The following is a 24,532-nucleotide window of genomic DNA, read 5'->3' as shown; positions in this document are numbered from 1 at the left end:
AACACTATCGTTTAGCTTAAGTCCTTTTTAAAAATTGTTTAATCTTCATTTATGGTTATATTATTACTCTGGGAGAGAGTGCAAGATACAAGCTTTTCTGGTTACAGACTAAGGAACGCAGTATTCTGGGAGAAAGGTTTTGTTTTTGTGGGTTTTTTTGTTTTGTTTTGGGATTTTTGTTGTTGTTGTTGTTGTTTTTTTTTTTAATGTGTGATTAGGCTCTGGAAAACTCACACAGTCATACTGATCAGATTTGAGAGAGGAAGACTGCCTGAAAAATTAGATTCAAGAGAATCAAACAAAAAGATATTTCTAGTCTAAACTTTTGTCTTGAAAATTATATTTTGCAGAATGTACCTACTTAGAGTCCTAGTCTCAAGGACTTTCAGCTGGGTGCAATCAAGATACACATTCAACTACATTTGATTCATTCTTCTTACCCCATGTACAGCTTGAAGAAGATATAGAAGAATCATTGCCCCAATTCCCTGAACTTTTGAGGGGCTGAAAGTGGTTATTCTAAGGTTGTTTTTATGAGGAATTTAGAAATGGTTGTAATTTAAAAGGAGGAATTAGCTAAACTGAATTGTACATCCATAATCTCATTTGGTAACTAAGCTAAAATCATTTCTTTGCTTTGGTACATAATTTATTTATTAAAAAAGTTGAAAAGTACAAGGTTTAGAGCCAGTCCTTCTATTGATGCCACTACAAACTTATGAGCTTCATTAGACAGCAGACTGACTCCCTGACTTCCAGACTTCTACAAATTCATTATCAGATATTTGATTTGGTTGACAGAGGCCTGACCAATGATCTGCCTCCTTTGGGAACAGCACAAAATTCAGAGCTATGCTCACCTGTGGTACCTGCAAGGGGTTCGAGATGAGGTACTGCAAGGGGAGGACCCTATTGTCCATCTCTGAATCCCCTGAGAAGTTAACCCGAGTGCATAGATAATCTCTCCCTTGGTCAGATTTCACAGATAAGACTTCTGTCGAGATCACCAAGACAAAAATTCCTGTCCTCGCAAAAAAGACACAGATGCTGCACAAAGTGCTAAGATGATCAGGTCAGTGCTTCCCACCTCTGGTTAATGCCCATTTATCCTCACAATGCAATCCTCCCTGGCTGCTTAGTGGCCTCATAGAGTTAAAAAGGGAAGAGATGCCCAGAGCCAAGCCCACTTACACATTCTCTGCCTCCAGGAAAAAATGGGTCTAAAACTGCAGTACTGGAAATTTTGTGATGCTTGACATAATATTCTAAGCAGAGCTTCTTTTGCAGAAGAATAATTTAGTAGAAGTTATGTGTTGATATTAGCATTGGTTATCATGTTTCACTTCCACATGCATTAAAATATTCCATATACAATATTGAGTTATTATTTAAATGTAAATATTTATTCATATGAATATTCAAACAACATATCTGACTCCACAATAACTCATGTAAACAAAATCAAAACATATACCACGCAAACTAGGCAAAATATTCAGTTTGTAAAGAACAGTATTAAGGTGAAATATAACAGAGCTTATTCTCATAGAAGAGAAGTCATGGGAGAAATAAATTCATCTTTAAGAGTTAAACCAAACAAAATGAAACAAAACAATACAAACTTCATCACATTTTCTCCTGAAATAGCAAGAAAATTAGTCCATTTTATTTGCTCAATTTAATATATTAGCAGCATTTTACAAATAATTTACTATATAGGGGTTATTCTGAAGGCCTGGTAGCCCTTGAACTTCTGAGTCTCCTGCTTCGCCCTGTGCATACTACTACTAAAGAGACAAGACTCTTTTCATTGCTATTTCCCATTTCTTCTAATGTTAAATCCTGATCACTACACAACCTAATGTTACTCAGTCCACTTATCTCTAACTTTCTTGTTCTCAGCCAAGAACAAAGTATTAGGCTTAAAAGGGGTACACCTTACTATCATGTGATACGTTTTCATTTTCTGTCAAAAGGCAGTTTTAAATCGACTCTTCTGTCAACCAAATAAATAAATAAATCAGTCAACCAAATACATGACTCTGTGGTTTCTGATTTTAAGTTTTAAGACCCTCCAATTTCTGGTTAACATTTTTTCCCATGACCAACTTTTCTTTTGAATTAGAATCAATTGAAAATGAAGAAAATAATGTTAATATCATGCCGATGTTGAATGTGGAAAGCATGATGCTACTTAAAGAAACACACACACACACACACACACACACACACACACACACACACAATTGTGTATGCTTTTAGCTATATGCAAACCTTTAAAAGGTTGAATAAACAAAGTTGTAGAGCTGTAATCATCTGTAGGATAGTGGGTTAAGAAATAGAAAAGATTAGAGGTTATACATTTTCAGGGTTTTGTGGTTAATTATTCTAGAAAGGTACTGTACAGAATGAATGTATAAATATAGTAGTGTTATGTGCTGAAAGGTTGAAAAGAGATTTCAGATGCTTCTATTGCATACACAGTACTAATATGGAACTTCCTTATTTGTATATACATATTAAAAAATAATGGTGTTCACTGTTTGTATTTTCCACAAAATGATCTAAAAAGAAATACAAATTGTACAAACTATAATAAAATTGTTTGCATGAGTTATGGCCATGCCACATTTTGTAGGCACTATATATATTATATATATATATATATATATATATATATATATATATATATATATATATATATATACTAACTCATGCCACAGCACAGGTGTGAGGGTCAGAAGACAGCTTGAAGGAGGTGGTCTCCTCTATGTGGGTAGCGGTTACAGACTCAGGTCATTGGGTTTGGCAGTGAGTGTCTTCACCTGCTGTAGAAACTCACTGGTTTATGTGATTCATTGCATAATGTGAATGTTTTCAAAACATGCAAAATAGTAATGCAAAAAATGTACAAAAATATTTCTAAACAGGATTGTTTTCTTTATTATCGAGCTCCTGTATTTAATTCAATAGAAGCTAGAGACTATGGATCCCCATGGACTATAAAAGTGAAAATCTTCCCAATTGCTCAATCTTGTTTATTGTGCGAATGGGAAAGTTTCCAAGACAAACATAACTGCTGTCAATGTATATAAGCCACACTGAGGTGAAATACTCTTGGCAAAACTGACCACAGCAGGAACAACAATGACATAGTTTCAGATTCAAGGGAAAATTAGAGGAGACATCCGTCAAAACGAAGGAACTGTTAACAAGGTGATTTCTGTAGCATAAGTACATCATAAAATGAGTGCTATATTTTCATTGCAACAGCTCATTTAAGGTTTGTCCATTTGTTTTAGTAGCACAATTATTTTTTTACACCCTTGGTGATTTTTCAATGGTCTTGTATTTGTAATTGTTGTGTCTGTCAAAAAAACTTGTTAAAAAATGTACAAGTTTCCCTTTCAACAAATTCTTGAGACTGCTGGACACTTACAGCAATTTTACATGCTCACATCTAATGAAGTCTTACTGCACACTTACAAGTTCCAAGTCTCTGAGCTTGGAAAAGTATTCTGTTCAGAAAACACTGAATTTATTCTAATGTTTCATGATTACCCTTGTATTATTGGATTCTGTATTTTCTCAAAATACAGGCAACATTCTAGGAAAGTAGTTAATAGAGATTAGAGGGAAATGTGTTTAGAATAATCATAGTTTGCTAATAACTCAGAAAACCAATAAAAGCTATGATGAAAATGCCACAGATATTCAAGAATTAAGTGCAGTGAATTTTGAACACAATGTAATTATACAAACTCATCATGAAACTCTGTATTTGTGTTTCATTTTTAAAGAGTAAAATACCCATTGTGCAAATATTATTAATTTTCTTTTACTTTTCAAAGTCAAGCTCCTTGTCAGTTATCTACTAGTGTGAAAGTAATGTTGGAGACCTTAAAGACAAGTATGTGTTTGCATTCTATCATTACTACTTCTTTAAGAAGTGATTTGCACAGGAAAATCAATAAGCATGATTTAAAAAAATGCTCTTTTAGTGTACTTAATAGATATATTTTACAATATATGCTAATAGTTGGTGTTTTAATCTTCCAATATCAAATGTAAAAGTAATAAAGAGAAAGTATAGAAATTAAGATGAGGAATAAGTAAATGGAGAAGGAAGAAAGGGAGGAAGAAAGGTAGAGAAAAGAAAAAAGGAAGAAAGGAAGGAGAAAAGAAAGGAAAACATGATTGAGAGGCAGGGTAAGAAGGTTTCTTGAAATATTGTTGCGACTATTATAGGAAACCTAGCCATTTGGAGTTCAAAGTATATAAATATAGGACAAAAATAATATCACTAAGGCCTAGAAATATATGCCATTCCAAGATATGTTTCCATGCATAAAATCAAGATTCAAGAATAGATAATAGATAATAGATAATACTGACAATGTATATTCAGCACCTCTGTTCTCAATATATTTAACCAACAGATTTTCTCAACATGTTGGAAAAATCTTGGTTTATCCTGTGTATTGATACACACCCAAAAAATAGAGCTGAGATAGGAATTTTGATTTTATGTTTGAAATATGTCAATAAATAGTCAGTCTGAAATTACAATGGTCAAAGAGCCTCTATGTGTCAGATATTCAGTGAAGAAAATTATCTTTGAATCTATACAGAAAAGGTCAATTTAAGGCTTAGAAAATATAAGGATAATATTTTCAACTAATATTTTAAAAATATACATATTGTCTTTCAGATATACAGAGTTGTTGACCCACCATGCTACACTAAAAGATGTCTCCCTACTAAGACACAATATACAAACACAAAAAAGGACATATTTTGAATGTGGGCTGGATAAGTTGCTAAGATTTGAATTTACATTCTGTTTCCTTAACTCTTACCAAAGTTTTATTGTTTCTATTCCAGAAGTCCTTGGTTTAAGTCTCTCTCTCTCTCTCTCTCTCTCTCTCTCTCTCTCTCTCTCTCTCTCTCTCCTCTCTCTCTCTCTTCTCTGTCTCTGTCTCTCTCATCTGTTTCTTTCTGCCGACCCTTAGTGTTATTTACTAAATGGAAGACTCTAACCATACTGTGGTTTCTCAGTTTATTTTTCAGGGACTTTGTACCTCAAGGGAACTTGAGATCTTCCTCTTACTACCATTTTCCACTCTCTACCTGATGACTGTGGTAGGCAACCTCTTTGTAGTAATATTGATCATCACTGATCATCATTTCCATTCTCCCATGTACTATCTGTTAGCTAATCTCTCCTTTATTGACTTCTGCCTTACTTCAGTAAATACACCCAAAATGACCATAGATCTACTAAAAGAAAATAAAACTATTTCCTTTGAAGGCTGCATGAGCCAGATCCTCTGTGTACATTTATTTGCAGGAAGTGAGATGGTACTTCTTGTAACAATGGCCTATGACCGATGTGTGGCCATCTGCAGACCACTCCATTACAGCACCATCATGGACAGACAGAAGTGTATCTGGCTCGTTGTGATATCATGGATTATTGGATTTGTGCATGCCATTAATCAGATACTCTTGATTTTGGATCTACCTTTCTGTGGACCTAGAGTAATAGACAGTTTTTTCTGTGATATTCCTTTGGTGATGAAATTAGCCTGCGTGAACACTGATAATCTGGAAATCCTAATAAATGCTGAGAGTGGTCTTTTAGGAATAATTTGTTTCATTCTCTTGCTCATATCTTATACTTATATTCTATTAACTGTTAAATTTCACTCTAAAGATGGCTCATCAAAGGCACTATCCACATGTACATCCCATATTATAGTGGTTCTGCTGTACTTTGTACCCATCATTTTTATCTACCTTTGGCCGGTTTACATCACTTGGGTGAATAAGTTTCTAACTGTATTTTACTCAGTCATCACACCTCTCCTGAATCCAGCCATCTACACACTGAGAAATAAAGATATTAAGAATGCTGTAAAGAAGCTAATAAATCACATGTTGATTCAGAAAAATTTCTAGAGTTCTCATGTAATCAGAAATGTTCTTTCTTCACACACCTTTAGCCACATGTTGACCTGAAATTGAATCACAAATTTTTATTTATTGAAGCTATTAGTTGGTACGTATTAGTATATGGTTATGAAATAATTATTTGAAAGTATATTAAAGAGTCTATATCTTTAGATTTTTGCCAGTTTAAAAGAGTGATACTCTTTGTGTCTGAAGATTAGATGATAAAATTGATATTAATATGATAGTCACCATATTTTACTTAATATTACCAGTGCAATCACTAGACTATTATTAATTAGTAGATTAATAATCAGCATATTACATTAATAGAGTTTTATTTGTGTTACTTAATCAAGCTTACACACATATATAAAACATTATGTGCTAATCCAAATTCTAATTTGCTAGAGAAAATAATAAACTCACAAAGTCTGTATTCTATTAGAAATCAAAATTTTAAATAAATGAAATCATAATTCTGGTAGTCTCATCTCTAAACAATATATATCAGTTTTTAAGATTTGTTTAGTCATATGAATTTTGAATTTCCATTTATTTTTACAGAAAGAACAAAGTGTTCATTAATATTTGACTGTACTTCCATGAATTTATTTGCATGATCATTATTTCACTTTATGTAATGAAATCACATAGCTGTCAAGGTTTGTTAAGTAAAGATTATATGCTCTTGAAAATTATATCTATATCTGTATATATAATGTTTCTGCTAGCAATTGTTTGATAATGCATGTCATTTGTGAGAAAAAGCTATTTGTTTATATATATATATATATATATATATATATATATATATATAGTTTATACCCAGACCTAAACCATGATTTCTTGAATATCTGTCCTAATATTTGTGACATAATTGCTATAATAAATCTGTAAGTTTATTTAAATTAGTTAAATAGGCTATAAAATTATCTAGTAAAACCATCGAATGGCTTCATCATGTCTTTCAGAAATTACAAGTGATTATGGCTCATGTCTGGCCATATACCTTGATGGGAGAGGCTTGGCAACTTTTTCTTTTGATAGAAATGAGTTTATTGGATTTTTCTATTTATTTACATTTCAAATGTTATCCCCTTTCCCAGTTACCCATCTATATAAACACCCTATCCCATTCCCCTTCCCCCCTCTTCCATGAGGTTGTTCCCCCACCCATTCCCACCTTTCCTCTTTGACATTCCCCTACACTAGGGGGTTGAGCCTTGGCAGGACCAAGGGCTTCTATTCCTCTTGGTGCCCAACAAGACCGTCCTCTGCTACATATGCAGCTGGAGTCATGGGTCTGTCCCATGGTGTCCTTTGGATGGTGTTTTAGTTTCTGGGAGCTCTGCTTGGTTGGTATTGTTGTTCTTTGGTATTGCAAACTCCTTCAGCTCCTTCAATCCCTTCTCTAATTCCTCCATGGGGACCCTGTTCTCAGTTCAATGGTTGACTGCAACCATCCACTTCTGCAGTTCTTATGCTCTGGCAGAGCCTCCCAGGAGACAGCTACACCAGGCTCCTGTCAGCATGTACTTCTTGGCATCAGCAATATTGTCTGGGTTTGGTGACTGTATGTATATGGGCTGGACTCCTAGGTGGGGTTAGTGTCTGGATGGCCTTTTCTTCAGGAGGCTTGGCATCTTGTTCAGAATATTTTTGTTCAACTATGCTGATAGATTTAATCCTTAACAATTTTAAGTTACCATATTTCTTTTATTAGTGGTGTCTTTGACAATATCTGCAAACCTAATGTCATCCAATTACTATCCCTGGCACTTTTTTCCTCCCACTCCTATTGCTCACTCCTTATATATAGCAGTTCCTTTCTATCTTTATGTGTTTTCCATTTACTTATTTACTACTGAATTTAACAATAGCATTCTTTGTGACCATTGGTTTGTAACTATCCTTGTGGAATTGTGAACTTGTTAGCAAATCACAACAAAAAAAAAGCCCCCAAATCATGTACTCACAGTTGAACAAGGAGCTCTAGGACTACATTGCCTACTCAATGATCTACCATTGACTACTGACTATTATCTGCATGGGTCCCATAACCCTGAAATCATGAATGAATTGGTGCAATGCCAACAAAATCGCATTTCACAGCTCTTTTCTCACTATTTCTAAGCTCTTAAATTCCTTCTGCCCCCTTCATCATGGCTCAAATGACCATTATTTTACAAGTGATATGAAACCTACACACTACTATTCTCACCTGTTTACATGCATATTTTAACAACAGAAGACCTTGAAGTTTTCTTACTAAACTATATCATTAAACTGTAAAACTGTCTCTTTTACTCATATGATTTCTAAATATGCAAGTTTAATTAAATTTTAGCAATTCAGTGAAATTTCATCCAAGCAATGTGCCTTTCAATAAGAAACAAAACAGAGGCCAGAGATAAAGGATCTTGCTGCTAAGCTAAAGGATCTGATGTAAATCCCCAAATACTCATAGTAGTAGGAAAAATACAACTTCCACACATTGATGATTTTGTAGGTTGTGAAAATTAAGAGATTCTTTTTTGTGTATCTGAAAGACTTTAGAATTTCGAACTGCATTGAAACTCTAAAAGACTGTAGACTGTATTTGGACTGTGTCATTTGCATTATGATATTGCCAGAGTCTATTGCACCCAGCTCTTGGAATATGGTGCTTTAATGAGAATGTTAACCATACTCTCATCTATTTTTAACATTTGGTTTGTAGTTAGTGGAACCATTCAAAAGAATTGGGAGTTCAAGGAGGTACATGATTAGGAGTAGCCTTTGAGCTTTCCAAGGCCCATGTCATTCCTAGTTAATTCATCCTCTTCCCTGCTCTCCCTCTCCTCCTTCCTCTCCCTCTCCCCCCACCCCTCTCCCTCTCCTCTCCGTCCCCTTCTCTCCCTCTCCCCCCTTCTCTCCCTTTCTCCTTCCTTTTCCCTCTTCTCCCTCTCCCTCTTCTCCCTCTCCCTCTTCCTCTTCTCCCTCTTCATCTCCTCCCCTCCCCCTCTCTCTCCCTCTCTCTCCATCTCTCTCTTTCTTTCTCTTTCTTTTCCTCCCCCCAACCCCACCTCATACTTATGGATGAGTTCCAAGCTCTCAGTTACTGTGCATGTGTTATGCCCACTTGTGTGCTAGAATGCTTCCTGCCATGATGGTCATGGATTCTAACCCCTTGGAACTATAGGCCCCCCAGTTAAATATTTTCTTTTATACATTACCCTGGTCTTGGGTGTTTTATCATGTCAAAAGAATAGTAACTAAGAAAACTAGACTAAAATGTTTTATCTAAGCATACTGCTATCATTCTGTCTAAGCTCTGCCTCGTTGTTACCTGGCAACAGCCAGGTATGACTAACAGTATAAAAGGGGCTGTTTGCCCCCCTCCTCACTCTCTTGTTCTTTCTTGCTTTTGCTCTTCCTTTCCTCCCCACACTCTCCCCATTACTTCTCCCCTGCCCCCACCTCTCCACATACTCATGACCAGTCTCTATGCCTCTACTTCTCTACTCTCTCTCTCTTTCTCTGCCTTTCTCTGTCTCTATTACTCTCTTAACTCCCCTCCCCATTCCCTGACAAAACTCTGTTCTGCACTATCCTGTGGCTGGTCTCTCAGCATGGGCCAGCCGAGGCATCCCCCTTTCCTTCAATACCTGACTACACCTCCATAGAACATACCCCCTCTTTCTCTCTCTCTCTCTCTCTTTTTTTGTAAACACATCACATACCATGTATGAGGTATACAGGCACACTTTAAATATTTTATATGCAGAAATCAGAACTGCTAAATTTAAATCAGATGGGAATGAAATTGACCTTCTATGGGTCATAAATTTTATCTTATGTTATAAAATACTCATTTCCAAATGCAAGAAAGTAAGCAGTCAGAACTCAAAGCAAACCATAAAAGAGGCCAAAATGAGTTTTGGAAGACTGTGACAAACCACTTAAGTATAAAATAAAAATGAGTAATAAATGGTATATCATAGTAGTGTTTTATATTTTGGCCAAGTGTGATAAGTGATTCTTACATTTTCTTATTTTTTAAGATAGAATCTAATTAGTATTATCAGTGATTTTAATAAGTCAAAAATTCAATGAACATCAGACTTCAAAGTTAAGAAAATGTCATCATAGTCATATACTGTTCATCAAGTGGAACAGTTAATTTACCAATTATTCTATCTTGAACCTGCTAATTACTGATTCTTAGAAAAGCAATATTCATTGCAGATTGAATATTCATAGCAGACTTAAGGTCTACAGAAAGCTAACAATAAAATAGATATTAAATGCTATTTCCAGTCTTGTCAATATGTTATATTCCTTTATATCAGAACCATTTGAACCTGTAGGCCCTTAGTTTTCATGTTGAGTTGAGAGAACTGAGACAGGCTGACTCTATGACAGGTTTCAACCTGGCAGAATAGGGGACTAGGCCTAGATTGAGATTTCCCAAACTGGGCAAGTCCAGACAAGTCAGTACTGGAAAAAACCTCAGGCATCTGACAGTCAATCTGAAACTCTCCCACCATCAAACGCTGCCTGCCACCTGGTTTGAGGCAAGGGCAATGTGTCAGTAACAATTTCCAGCCCCCATTCCCAGAATGAAACACTGCAAACAATTTGAGTCTGCACTATCATTCTTGGTCAGATCATGGACCTGAACACAGTGAAAAATTGGAAAAAAAAAGTAAAATGAACACAGTGAAAAATTAGGAAAAAAATGAGCACAGTGAAAAATTGGAAAAAAAAAAAGTAAAATGCCCCGTGTTTCTCACTCCTCAAAGATATTGAGAATAGAATCTATTTCTGCATAAGTAAAAAGCCCACCATTCTCTAGTCTTCTAGCACTAGATCACATCATCCTCACCATGATCTGTGTTTCTGTTCTTCATAATGTACTTTTTTATTTTTATATTTGTTCTTCAGCTCACCTACTTAAATAATTTTCAATTAAGTTTATATGTAACGTTCATAATATTTATTTATAATATTTCAGTAATATTTCAAAGTAATAGGTGTAGTATTTTGATACTTCTTGCTCATTCCTTTCCAAAAAATATAAGACCATAATTTTTAAAGCAATATCTATACCATGGCTATCTCATTATAATTCAATTATTGCTTTCAATCTATAAAGCTCTAGGACTCTTTCTTATACAAGAACTGTTTTTATGATTGATAAAAATTATTTAGTATTTATGCCAGAATTTTATACTGTTTTGAATATGGAAAATTTCTTTATTATATACTAAGCATTACTATGCATTGACTCGAGTATATCTTATTTTAATGGGAAATACTATTATTAAATACAGCAACTTATATTGGTAAGAATAAATTGGCATAACAATTAAAACAAGGGGTGTCTCTGACTCTGTTGTCTGCCTTAGTATTTCTTTCTCAAACTTGTGCTTGCCTTGTCTGGCTTCAGTGGGAGAGGATATTCTTAGTCCTGCTGCAACTTCATGAACCAGGACTGGTTATTACCTACTGAGGGATGGGGAGCTTCCCCTCAGAGGGAAAGAGGGTGGAAGAGGAGGCATGAGGGTGCGACTGGAAAGAGAAGAGGGAGTGGGGCTGTGATCAGGCTGTAAAGTGAATAAATAACTTCATCAGAAAAAAAGAAATCATGTGAATAATAAGAGTACATTCTACAGTCCAATTAAATGTTCAGTAAGAAGTTCTCAAGGTGTTCTGTTGCTGTTGTATTCCTGTATACAGACAAAAATATGTAATATGCAGGTCTCACATCTCGTATAATGGTGATTTGAGCCATGGTGAAGGGGGCAGAAAGAATATAAAGCTTAAAAAGAGTGAGAAGAGCAGAGGAATGCTATTTTGTTGGCATTGCACCAATCCATTTATGATTTCAAAGCTGCCTACTATGGGGTCCACACAGATAATAGTCAGTAGTCAATTGTAGATCAATGAGTAGACTATGTAGTCCTAAACCTTGTTGCTGAAGTATGAGTATCTGATGATTTGGGGCAAGGCCAGACATTGTTTTGATTGTGACCCACTAACAAGCTCACCATTCCAAAGGGCACAGAGAACACTGTTGTCACTCACTAGGGTAAATAAGTAGAGGAAAACAAAGAAAAAAACCCATAAGTGCAGGAAGAAATGTCCTGTGTATAGGGAGAGAGCAACAGGAGTGCAAGGGAAAAGAGAGGGTAAAGATAATAATCAGATGTCATAAAGTTTGCAGATTGTGTCAAAAAAGATATGGTGATTCAAAATGGTTAAGAGTAAAATCTATCAGCACAGTTGAGTAACATTTTTCTAAATAAGACACCACAAACCTCTACCATATATACCCATCAAGATGCACCAGTCAAGAGCTATCCTTACCTTTACTCAATTGATTTCTAAAAAACATGCCACAGATATTTGAATGTTTTATTAAATAATTTGCAGCATCCCATTTAACTTATTAGAATTTACATAGAGATTGACTATAACCATTACCCTATAGATATTAGGACAGATATCTTATAAATTATAACTTACATTTCTATTTTGGTACAAACTACATTTCAGACAATTATAAACATGTATACATTTAATTTTATCCCTCAAATGATATACATTATCAAATGATAGATAGCATGAATGATGGTAAATAAACATTATATGATCCTGAAATATAAAACAGTATTATATTATGTTTCCAAGATCATATAATGTTTACCTAGTTGGCCTTGATAGTTATGTTATTTCATCATATAAAGTAAGATAATAACCATACAAATAAACTGATGGAAGTAGAGTCAAATATTATGAATGCTTTTTTTTTTTCAGTAAAAGGGAAAGGGAAACATGTGGACGCTTTACACCTTCTTAGAAGGGGGAACAAAATCCTCACAGGAGGAAACACAGAGACAAAATGTGGAGCAGAGAGTGAAGGAAAGGCCTTCCAGAGACTGCCCCACCTGGGGATCCATTTCACATACAGTCACCAAACCCAGACACTATTTGGATGCTGACCGAAGCCTGATATAGCTGTGTTCTGAGAGGTTCTGCCAGAGCCTGACAAATATAGAGGCAGATGCTCACTGCTAAGCATTAGACTCAGAACAGGGTCCTCAATGGAGGAGTTAGAGAAAAGACTGAAGGAGCTGAAGGGGTTTGCAATCCCATAGAAAGAATAACAATAACAGCCAACCAGACCCCCTACCCAGAGCTTCCAGAGACTAAAACACCAACAGAAGAATACACATGGAGCCTCCCATGTCTCCAGACGCATAAATAGCAGAGGATGGTCTTGTCAGGCATTGATGGAAGGAGAGGTTCTTGTCCTGTGAAGACTCGACGTCCTAGTGTAGGGGAAGGGTGGGGAGGCAGGCAGGAGTGGGTGGGTAGGTGGGGAAGCACACTCATAGAAGCAAGGGGATGGGGATGAGATACAGGGTTTCTTTAGGAGAAACCAGAAAAGGGGATAATATTTGAAATGTAAATAAGGAAAATATCCAATAAAAGAAAAACTGGCATTGTGTAGAGATGAAACTATGAGCATTATGATTTATTTATCATTTTAATTTCTAAGTGGATCCAGGCTTTGCAAGTTTCTTTTTAATTTATTGGCACATAAAGATATATATGTTTTAAAAAGTAATATTGAATAAGTATTTCAAATAACATACTGTTAATAATAATCTAGCAATTAATAATCTAATGAGTAATAATAACTTAATGATTATATCACATTTATATCATTTTTATCATCTAATCTTCAAACACAAAAATGTTTATTATGTTGAAATATTACTTTTTATAACTGGTGAAACTATTGGTATTAGCTTTTAGATATACTTTCATAATAACTTTTTCATAATCCTACATTAATAGTTACAGATAGCTTAAAGAGATGAAATTATTTGATTCAATTTCAAGTCAATGTGTGGCTAAAGGGGTGTGGAAAAACAAAATTTCTGCTTACATGAAAAGTCTAAAATATTATTCTAAATTCACATGTGATTTATTAGCTTCCTTATGGCATTCTTAATATCTTTATTTCTTAGTGTATAGATGGCTGGATTCAGGAAAGGTGTAATGACTGTGTAAAACACAGCTAGAAACTTGTCTACCCAAGTGATGTTGACTGGCCAAAGATAGATAAAAATGATGGGCCCAAAGAATAGCACAACCACTATGATATGGGATGTACATGTGGATAGTGCCTTTGATGAGCCATCTTTAGAATGAAGTTTAACAGTTAATAGAATATAAGTATAGGATATGAGCAAGAGAATGAAACAAGTTGTTGCTAAAATGCCACTGTCAGCATTTATTAGGATTTCCAGAGTATCAGTATTCACGCAGGCTAATTTCATCACCAAAGGAATATCACAGAAAAAGCTGTCTATCACTCTAGGTCCACAGAAAGGTAGATCCAAAATCAAGAGAATCTGACTAATGGCATGTACAAATCCAATAATCCATGATATCACAACGAGCCAGATGCACTTCTGTCTGTCCATGATGGTGCTGTAATGGAGTGGTCTGCAGATGGCCACACATCGGTCATAGGCCATTGTTACAAGAAGTACCATCTCGCTTCCTCCAAAGAAATGTACACAGAGGATCTGACTCATGCAGCCCCCAAAGGAAATGGTTTTATTTTCTTTTAGTAGATCTATGGCCAGTTTGGGTGTATTTACTGAAGAAAGGCAGAAATCTACAAATGAGAGATTAGCTAACAGAAAGTACATGGGAGAATGGAGATGATGATCAATGATTATCAATATCACTACAAAGAGGTTGCCTACTATTGTCATCAGGTAGAGGGTGGAAAACGGTAGTAAGAGGAAGATCTCAAGTTCCCTTGTGGTACAAAGTCCCTGAAAAATAAACTGAGAAACCCCAGTATGGTTAGAGTCTTCCATTTAGTAAATAACACTATGGACCTGCAGAAAGAGACAGACTAGAGACAGAGAGAAAGCAACAGACAGATGAGACAGAGAGAGAGAGAGAGAAAGAGAGAGAGAGAGAGAGAGAGAGAGAGAGAGAGAGAGAGAGAGAGAGAGAGAGAGAGAATTGAAGCAAGTCCTGGAAAAAAAAGCGCTAACTTTTTTGCTAAGAGTCAAGGAAACAGAAATAATGCAAATTGAAATCTTAGCAACTTAACCAACTGAAGTTTAAAGCATCTCTTTTTCTGTGTGTTTGTATATTGTATATATTTGTATATTGTGCTGGGAAAGTTCCTTAATATAGAATGATGGCTCAACAGTTTCACACATCTGAAAGACAATAAGCATAGTTTCAAAATTAGTATGCTGTTGAAAATATTAGTAGAAAATATTCTTATACTTTCTTGGTCTTAAATCTACCTTAACTACATGGAATCAGAGATATTTTTCTTCAGTGAACATGTGAGACATAGTTAAACCTCTGGGCCATCATATTTTCAGTATGAAAATTTATTGTCACATTTCAAACATTAACTTAAAATTCCAGTTGTAGATCTACTTTGGGCTGCATATCAATACAAAATATAAACTGAGTTTCCTCTAATGGGTTGAGAAAATCTGTTGGTCAAATAAATTGAGAACCCACGTTCTGAAGATACACTGTCAGCATTATCTTTTCTTGAACTTTGTACTTATACAAGGAAGCATATCTTTGAACAACATATATTTCTTGGGCTGGGGGATATTACTTTTTATCTTATACTGTCTGACTTTCAATACTAAATGGTTAGATTTCATATACTAGTTTCAACAATAATTTCAAAAGCGTCTCAATCTTTTCTTTCTTTTGTTTCTCCTTTCTTCCTTCTTTGACTTTCTCCCTTTATTTATTCCTCATTTTTATTCCTGAACTTTTTAGTTATTATTTTTAGAATTTAAATCAGAAGATTAAAACATCAATCTACTAGCAGATATTGTATAATTTCTCTTGTAAGTACTTTTAAAAACATATTTTATTGAAAACTTTTTGTTCACTTTCTTGTGCAAATCACTTCAATAAAGTAGTTGAGATGGAATGCAAACACACAGCTGTCTCTAAAGCCTCCAATATTACTTCCACACTAGTAGATAAGTGATAAGGAGCTTGACTTTGCGAAGTAAAAGAAAATTAATGATATTTTCACAAATGGGTACTTTACTCTTTAAAGATGAAACACAAATACAGAGTTTCCTGATGAGTTTTTTATAATTTCATTGTGTTCAAAATTCAGTGTACTTAACTCTTAAATGTCTGTGTCATTTTCCTCACAGCGTTCATTGATTTTTGTGAGTTAGTAGTGAACTATGACTATTCTAAACAATCTACTTTCATCACCCTCTAATTTTTATTACGTACTTTGCTCAGAGTATATTGCCTATATTTTGAGAAAATACAGAATCCAATAATACAAAGATAATCAGATAACATTAAAGAAGTTTAGTGTCCTGAGGACAATACTTCTCCAAGCTGAGAAACTTGGGACTTGTAAGAGTACAGTAAGAAATCATTAGACTTGAGCATGTAAAATTGCTTTAAGTGTCAAAAAATCTCAAGGATTTTTTTTGGAAAACTTGTATAATATCTTTTCAAGCACAACAATTACCAATACATGACCCACTGTAAAACCATTAAGGAGGCTAAACAATTGTGATACTAAAACAAATGAATGGACTTTAAATGAGTAGCTGCAATGAAATACAACAGGCATTTTATGATGTACTCACATTACAGGAATCAGCTCGTAAACAGTTCCTTCCTTTTGACTCATGTTTCCTCTGATTCTTCCTTGAACCTGAAGCTATTTCATTGTCACTTCTGCTGTGACCAGTTTTGACAAGTGTTTCACCTAAGAGTGGCTTATATACACTGACAACAGTTATATCTGTCTTGGAAAGTTTCCCATTCTCATATTAAACAGGATCGAGCAGTTGGAAAGGCATTTGCTTTCATAGTCCTTGGGGATCCCTAGCTTCCAACTTCTCCTGAATTTTATTCAAGAAGTTAGTAATAAACAAAGTAAATCCCTTTCACTTTTATAATATTTAGTAATTTTGCATTAGTATTTTGCATGTTTTGAAAACATACATGTTCTAATGTGATTCCTATGGACCAGTGAATTGCTATAGCACGTAAAGTCACTAGCTGCCAAGCCTGCTGATCTAAGTCAATTCCCGTTCACACACACACACACACACACACACACACACACACACACACACACACTGGAATATTAAGAGAGAGAATCTTGTTCACACATACATTTGAACAATGATCTCAACAGCTGGAAATAGCATCAGCACCATTTTTTTCTTCCTGATTATCTTTTTTAAAACTTAATGATCAGTCCATAGCATGCCTATAGCTCACACAAATAGTTTTAATATAATTTCTACAGTTTATATTTCTTTTAAAATTCATTTTATGGAGACTACTAGATCACCGTTTTGTTCTGATTTACATAAAACTAGTGAAATTGAATTCTACTACTTTACATAGACACTGAATGCGCATTAAAAGCATCTCATATCTTATCTAATCTTTTCACTATGCAGCACTACTTTATTAATTATCCTCATTTTTGTACAGTAATTCTCCAGATTAACTACATAATCCTGAAGTTTGGAGGCCCCAACCAAATTTTTCATGCAGTTTTCTACTGATAATTATATTTCTATTATGTTCCGTTTATCCAAATTTTTAAAAGTCTGTATATAACTGAGAGTATACAATATTTCTCTATGTATATTTATACATATGTATATATGTGTGTTTCTTCTTATAACATCATACAGTCCACTTCAATATTAGCATTATATTCTTTTTTCATTGGTTCTAACTGCAATTTAAAGAAGTCGGTCCTGAGAAAAAATATTGTTGACCAAGAACTAGAGAGTCCAAGAAATGCAAAATCAGAAATCACAGAGTCACTTATTTAGTTCATTGGTTTGAAGAAAGGAGTGACTTCAAAATCACCTGTTGATACAAAAATGACAAGTCATACCCCATGAGAGTAAGGTATATCCCTTTTGATCCCAACACTTTGTTCTTAGATCAAAACATGAGAGTTAGAGATAAGTGGATTGAGATATAAGAAAGTGAAGTGTAAACATGAGTAACACAAGAAGAAATGGGAAATAGCAGGGTAAAGTGGCTCATGTCTTTATGCACAATGGTGAGGCAGGGGACTCATAGGTTCAAGGCCTTCCTCGCCTACAAAATGACCCTTTTAGGGTTAATACCTGAATAGTAAAGACAGAAAACTATTAACACATCATATTGAGGAAAGAAAACGAGCTGTGTTCCAGAAGCAGATTTTTTGTGTTTTGTTTTATTCACTTTGACGCTCAAGGACATATTTATTTCTCCCATGCCTTCTCTTCCATGAGTTTTCCCACACAAGTGACAATAATTTCTGTTATATTTCACATTAATGCTTTACTTGACAAACTGAACATTTTGCCTGCTTTATCTAGTGTGTGTGGTTATTTTGTTCATTTGTTCATTTTGTTTGCTTGTTTTCTTTTGCACAAGTTGCAGTGCAGGTCAGATACATATATTAATATTATTTACAACATTTAAATAGTAACTCAGTATTATAGACACGGACTTATTATCAGTGCATTTTTAAAGGAAGTATATATAGAGAAGTAAAATATAATCACTGCTAATGTCAATACATAATACACTAAAATATTTTTCTGCAAGAGACAATATGTTTACCATATTATCTCATTTAAACGTCTCAAAAATACCAGTGCTTTACTTTTAGATCCATTTTAAACATGGCACACTGTATTTAAGAGAGGTGAAGTGTCAGAGTTAATCTTGTATCTGTAGATAAAAATATAGTAATTCATACCCATAATTATCCAACTATGTTCTCAAAGGGCAGCCCATTAAATGTATGCTATGAATTTTCTAAAGAGGTCCATCAACCAAATTTTATATTATTTCTACTTTCCTTATACTTTTAGTATAATGCCTTCTTTTTTGTTGTTTCCTTTTTGGTTATTGTTGCTTTTGTTTTTAAATCTAAATATTTTGTGTGCTGCCAGGTGGGTGGTGCCAACATTGGAAGATCATGAATTTAAGGTCATTTTGGGACAAGTAGTGAGTTGGAGGCCAGCTTTGGTTACAGAAGAGCCTGTCTCATCTTTGCTATAGCAACACCGACAGATCAGTGTCTTGCTCAGCTATTGTTAGAGAAGTTTCTTCTGAAAGTAGATGGAAACAATCACAGAGGGACACATCAGGACAATTCACAGAGAGGATGAGACATTGGAATGCTAAGTTCAAAGTTGGATGTCTTCATCAACCTGCTTTCTTCATGGCTTGGTAATGTATGTGAGAGATGAGGCAAAACAATTGTAAGAAGCAAAGAGATGTATGGTAGCAATGAAACAGTGATTTTTAAACATAATAGAGCTGATGCACTATGAACTCACAGAGACTGTGACAGCACATATGGAGTCTACATGTTTTTAATCTGCAAGGGGTTCTTGTGCTGCATGGAGTAAGTGGGTAGGAACTCACATCCCTAACCAAGAAACTGACACCAATGTAAGTCTGTTCCAAAGGAAAAAGTACTTTATTTTATTCCAAAGGAGTCTCATTGGGTATATATAGGGAGGAAATCTAAGTGTGGCTTCATGTCCAGTCTTAGTTGGCCAAGACAAAATGAATTAATGTTGTGTTTGTAAATTTCTTGTCTCAAATTCCTTTGGGCAATTTTTGTCTTACTGATATTGTTTATTTTTTTTTATAAACTACAGTTCCTGATTTTTGTTTTTATATTTTATATTTATATTTCTTTTTCTTTTAAACTGGAATTTCTTTTCCTTTTTTTGATTTTTATTTGTTTGTGTGTTTTTGCCTGTTTTCTAAAGGACAAATTTGTAATTGGTTTGTTACGGAGGGTGGAAAAGATCTGGGAGGAGTTAAGGTCAAAGAAACCATGATCAGATTAAAGTGAAGGATAAAATAATATTAAAAATGAAAGAAAAACATTTGCAAGCAAACAAACAAACAAATAATTCAGACCCTTAATGTTTCTGCACATTCCAATCAGTCCTTTAGCTCCAACTTTTGATTGTTAAATCTATCATCAACATATTTCTTTCTTTCAAGCATATTTTTCTTTCTACAAATATTATTAGAGACAAGATAATCCAATTTCTCCATATCCTATGCAGGAATCACTTTAAATTTTATTTTTATTGATATCATTGTAGAATTTAATCTTCTTTGTCATCGTCTTATTCCTATATATTTCTACCTCTGGCTTTTTGGCACCTACAGTTGTGTGCTCTCTTTTTATCACCAAAGAAATTTTATTTCCTCAGAATGTGAGAAGAATCATGCTATATTTGCAGTCAACCTTAATTTTGAAAGAAAGTAACAAAATTTCAGCTATTAATTGGCTAATTACACAATTGCTTCCAACATTAAGACAAAGGAGGGATACTATATGTAACAAAATAACAGAAAAAAATGCAAAGTCTATAAGATACTGTAAGATATAGAAAATAATAAACATATATATATATATACATTTTCTTAAACATCAACATTTTATAATATATTTCAAGCCATGAATAAAATGAGAAATCAAATCACAATAATAAAGATATGTCAGTTATGAAACTATCAATTCCAAAGTTTTAATCCATTGATTACCATTAAAATTTGTAGAATGTAGTGGTTATGTAATGAAATAATACAAAATGAACAACATGAAATTTGTAGAAATAGATACTGAGTGACAAAGCAAACTATAGCATAACTAGTTTAGAATTTGCCACAAACCTTGATGCCTTTGTCTCTGGAGTGCAGGAATTAGAAGAGTGTGCACAATGTCTAGATCTAAACTTTCTGTAATTTTTTTCACAAGATTTACTCTTTTACAATTATTCACTCATCATTATGCCAATGGCACCCAGGTAAAATGGATACTATCCACAATAAAATAACCTACAATATGACTGGGAGTAGTGGTCATTATCTTCATTATTGATTTTATATAGGAACTGTCATCCACAAATATTGTTTTGCCAAGAGTCAGCTTTTTTCAGATGCAAAATAAAATAATAGGCAAATTAACCATGCTACTTGATGAGCAGTAACTATGTGACCAAGAACAAAATTCATTAACATTAAAATCTTATGTTTGTTGAATTGTTTGACTTATTAATATTATTGATGATACCTGTTTGCTATCAATGTAAATATGTTAATACTTGATACTGAAAGACCCCCGGAGCGGGGAGACCCACGCTCAAGTCTCAGGATGACACGACCCCCCAAGAACTCACGTGAGACCGTCCTTGCTGTAATCACACGAGGTTTATTAAGGGGAACCAGTGCACTGGGGACGAGACTCGTATCCCACGCAGGGGCAGTGGAGTTCGACCCCGAAAGGCTGGGAGAAAGGGTATTTAAGGGGAGAAACAACAACCTGAGGGGGCAGGGATGGTGTCATTGGAAAGTGTCGAGAATACTAATGAAAAATCACAAGGAGGAGCTTCCTGTTTCTCAAGATTATTCTCTAACTTTTAATCTAACTTTATGATCAGTTAGTACAGGTAGAGGGCAGGGTCTGGAATTTGAGGTATTTTGGCTTCTTAGGGGTGAGGTTGCATTTTTTTTAAACTTCTGACCTTTTGGCTGTATTTTTTTATTCTTTCAATACTCAGCTAAAATAAAAAGTAAGCCAACATTGAATCCTTAACTATTCATTTAATAATATTGTATACCTAAGTGGGTTTTAAGGTCTTCCAAAATCATTACTAAACATCAGATAAACACATTTTGCATATCCATGAAGTTTTTCTTTGTGTTATTAAAACAAAGTTATTGACTATAATATATATTTTTAATTGTTTTATTTATTTACATCCTAAATGTTGCCCCTCTTCCTGGTTCCTCCTGCAAGAGTTCTTTACTCTATCTGGCCTCCTATTGCTTCTGAGATGTGTGCTCCCCCATCCTTCCCTGTCACCCATTCAGCCACTCACACCTTACCCCTCTGCAACCCCCTTCCCAGGGGCATCAAGCCTCTATGGAATTATGCACATTATCTCCCACTGAGGTCAGACAAGGCAGTCTTCTGCTAGATCTGTCTTAGGAGCCACAGACCAGACCATGTATGTTCTTACTCTCTGGGAGTTCCCAGGGGTCTGGGTTATTTAATACTGTTGGTCTTCCTATGCGGTTGTCATCCCCTTCAGTCATTCCCCTAACCCTTTCATATGGGTCCCCAACTTCACTCCTCTATTGGCTATAAGTATCTGTATCTGTGTCAGTCAACTGTTGGTAGAGACTCTCAAAGGATGGCAATGCTAGGCTCCTGTCTTCTGCCACCCTCATGGTTGAATTTATTTTGATTTCTAGCAGTTTCTGCCATCTGGCTGAAGAATATGAGTCTTCTAAATAAAATAATACAAAACATTAAAAGAATGTTGGGACTCAGATCTCAAGCTGTACTACAGAGCAAGAGTGATAAAAACTGTATGATATCGTTAAAGAAACAGGCACATTGATCAACAGAATAAAATGGAAGACCCAGAAATAACCCTATATTCCTATGAACATTTGAGTTTTGATAAAAGAAGCCATTACCATACAATGGAAAAATAAAAGCATCTTCAATAAATGGTGCTGGACTAACTGGATGTCTACATGTAGAAGAATAGAAATAGATTCATATTTATCACTCTACACAAAACTCAAGTCTAAGTAGATCAAAAACTTCAACATAAAACTGGGTACACTAAATCTCAAGAAGAGAAAAGTTAGAACTAGTTTTGAATGCATTTGTATAGGAGCCACATTCCTGAACAGAACTCAGGCTCTAAGTTCAACAATTGATAAATGGTACCTCATGAAACTGCAAAACAAAGGACATGGTCAATAGGACATATCAGCAGCCCACAGATTGGGAAAGGATCACTAACTACCTTAAATCTGATAAAGGGCTAATATCATATATCTCTATCTCTATATCTATCTATCTATCTATCTATCTATCTATCTATCTATCTATCTATCTATCTATCTATGCATATATCTCAAGAAGTGAGACTCCAGAAAACAAAATAACCCAATTAAAATATGGGTTACAGAGCTAAACAGATAATTCTCTACTGAGGAATCTCGAGTGTTTGAGAAGCATTTGAAGAAATATTCAGCATCATTAGTCATCAGGGAAATGCAAATTAAAACAACTGTAAGATCCTATCTTACATCCACCAGAATGCATAAGATCAAAAGCTCATGAGAGAGCACCTACTAGCTAGGATATGGAGGATGGTGAACACTCTTCCATTGTTGGTGGGAGTGCAAATTTGTACAAGGACTTTGGAAATCAATTTGGTGTTTTCTCAGAAAACGGGCAATAGTTCTCCTTCAAGACCCAGCCATACTACTTCGAGGCTGAAAGATGCTCCTACATCCCTTAGAGACACTTGTTCAACTATGTTCCCAGCAGCTTTATTCACAATAGCCAAAACTGAGACAACATAGAGGTCCCTCAATTGAAAAATGGATAAAGAAAATGTGGTACATCTATACTATTAAATACTATTCAGCTATTAAAAACCCAAGACATTGATGAGCTTTGCAGACAAATACATGGAACTTGAGAATATCATCATGAGTGTGGTAACCCAGTCTGTTAAGGACATGCATGGTATAAGCTCACTTATAAGTGGATATAAGCCATAAAATACACAGATTCAAAGAAGCTAAAGAAGAATGAAGGCCCAAGTGAGGAACCTTGATTCTCACTTAGAAGGGGGAACAAAGTAATCATGAAAGGCAGATTGAGGGAGGGATCTAGGAGGGAGAGAAGATGGGGAGGGAATGGAGGATTAAGAGTTAGGTATGGGGCGGACAGGAGAGATGTCTAGATAACCATGAATATAATGGAAATGTACAGCTGATGGGAATGAGGAGGTAGGGGGGAATCTCCAGGAGAAAACAGAGACATGGGATAAGAGAGGGGACTGAGAATCAGTGGAGTGACTTTAGCTGTAACTCACTACATTGTAGATATGTTACCTGAAGAGGCCACCTTCTGTGGCTAGAGTGGTAGAGACACCACCCTCAAATCTTTCAACACTAAATTTATCCTGTCTAAAGATGGATGAAGCAAAGAAGTGCAGACCGACAGGAGCCGGATGTAGATCGCTCCTGAGAGACACAGCCAGAATACAGCAAATACAGAGACGAATGCCAGCAGCAAACCACTGAACTGAGAATAGGACTCCCGTTGAAGGAATCAGAGAAAGAACTGGAAGAGCTTGAAGGGGCTAGAGACCCCATATGTACAACAATGCCAAGCAACCAGAGCTTCCAGGGACTAAGCCACTACCTAAAGACTATACATGGACTGACCCTGGACTCTGACCTCATAGGTAGCAATGAATATCCTAGTAAGAGCACCAGTGGAAGGGGAAGCCCTTGGTCCTGCTAAGACTGAACCCCCAGTGAACGTGATTGTTGGGGGGAGGGCGGCAATGGGGGGAGGGTTGGGAGGGGAACACCCATAAGGAAGGGGAGGGGGAGGGGGATGTTTGCCCGGAAACCAAAGAATAATTATTAAGTATTAAATAAATTAAAAAAATAAATA

The 24,532-nt window shown here is 35.2% G+C and overlaps 1 protein-coding gene and 1 pseudogene across 1 annotated transcript; one reads left to right on the top strand and one right to left on the bottom strand.

Annotated features, from left to right (window-relative positions):
* Or4k38-ps1 (olfactory receptor family 4 subfamily K member 38, pseudogene 1) lies at nt 5,588-6,061 on the top strand (annotated as a pseudogene).
* Nucleotides 13,923-14,840, bottom strand: Or4k37 (olfactory receptor family 4 subfamily K member 37). Its single transcript, NM_001000368.1, has one exon. The coding sequence runs from the start codon at nt 14,838-14,840 to the stop codon at nt 13,923-13,925; it is 918 nt and encodes a 305-aa protein (NP_001000368.1).
* Between the last annotated feature and the right edge of the window lie 9,692 nt (nt 14,841-24,532).

The sequence above is a fragment of the Rattus norvegicus genome, chromosome 3 (genome assembly GCF_036323735.1).
Source record: "Rattus norvegicus strain BN/NHsdMcwi chromosome 3, GRCr8, whole genome shotgun sequence".
Classification (NCBI taxonomy): Eukaryota; Metazoa; Chordata; class Mammalia; order Rodentia; family Muridae; genus Rattus; species Rattus norvegicus.
Note: the sequence above shows the minus strand (reverse complement) of the source record. Positions and strands in the feature narration are given on the sequence as shown.

Coding starts and splice junctions, on each gene's coding strand:
- Or4k37 (NM_001000368.1), bottom strand. CDS start 14,840: ATGGAAGACTCTAACCATACTGGGGTTTCTCAGTTTATTTTTCAGGGA.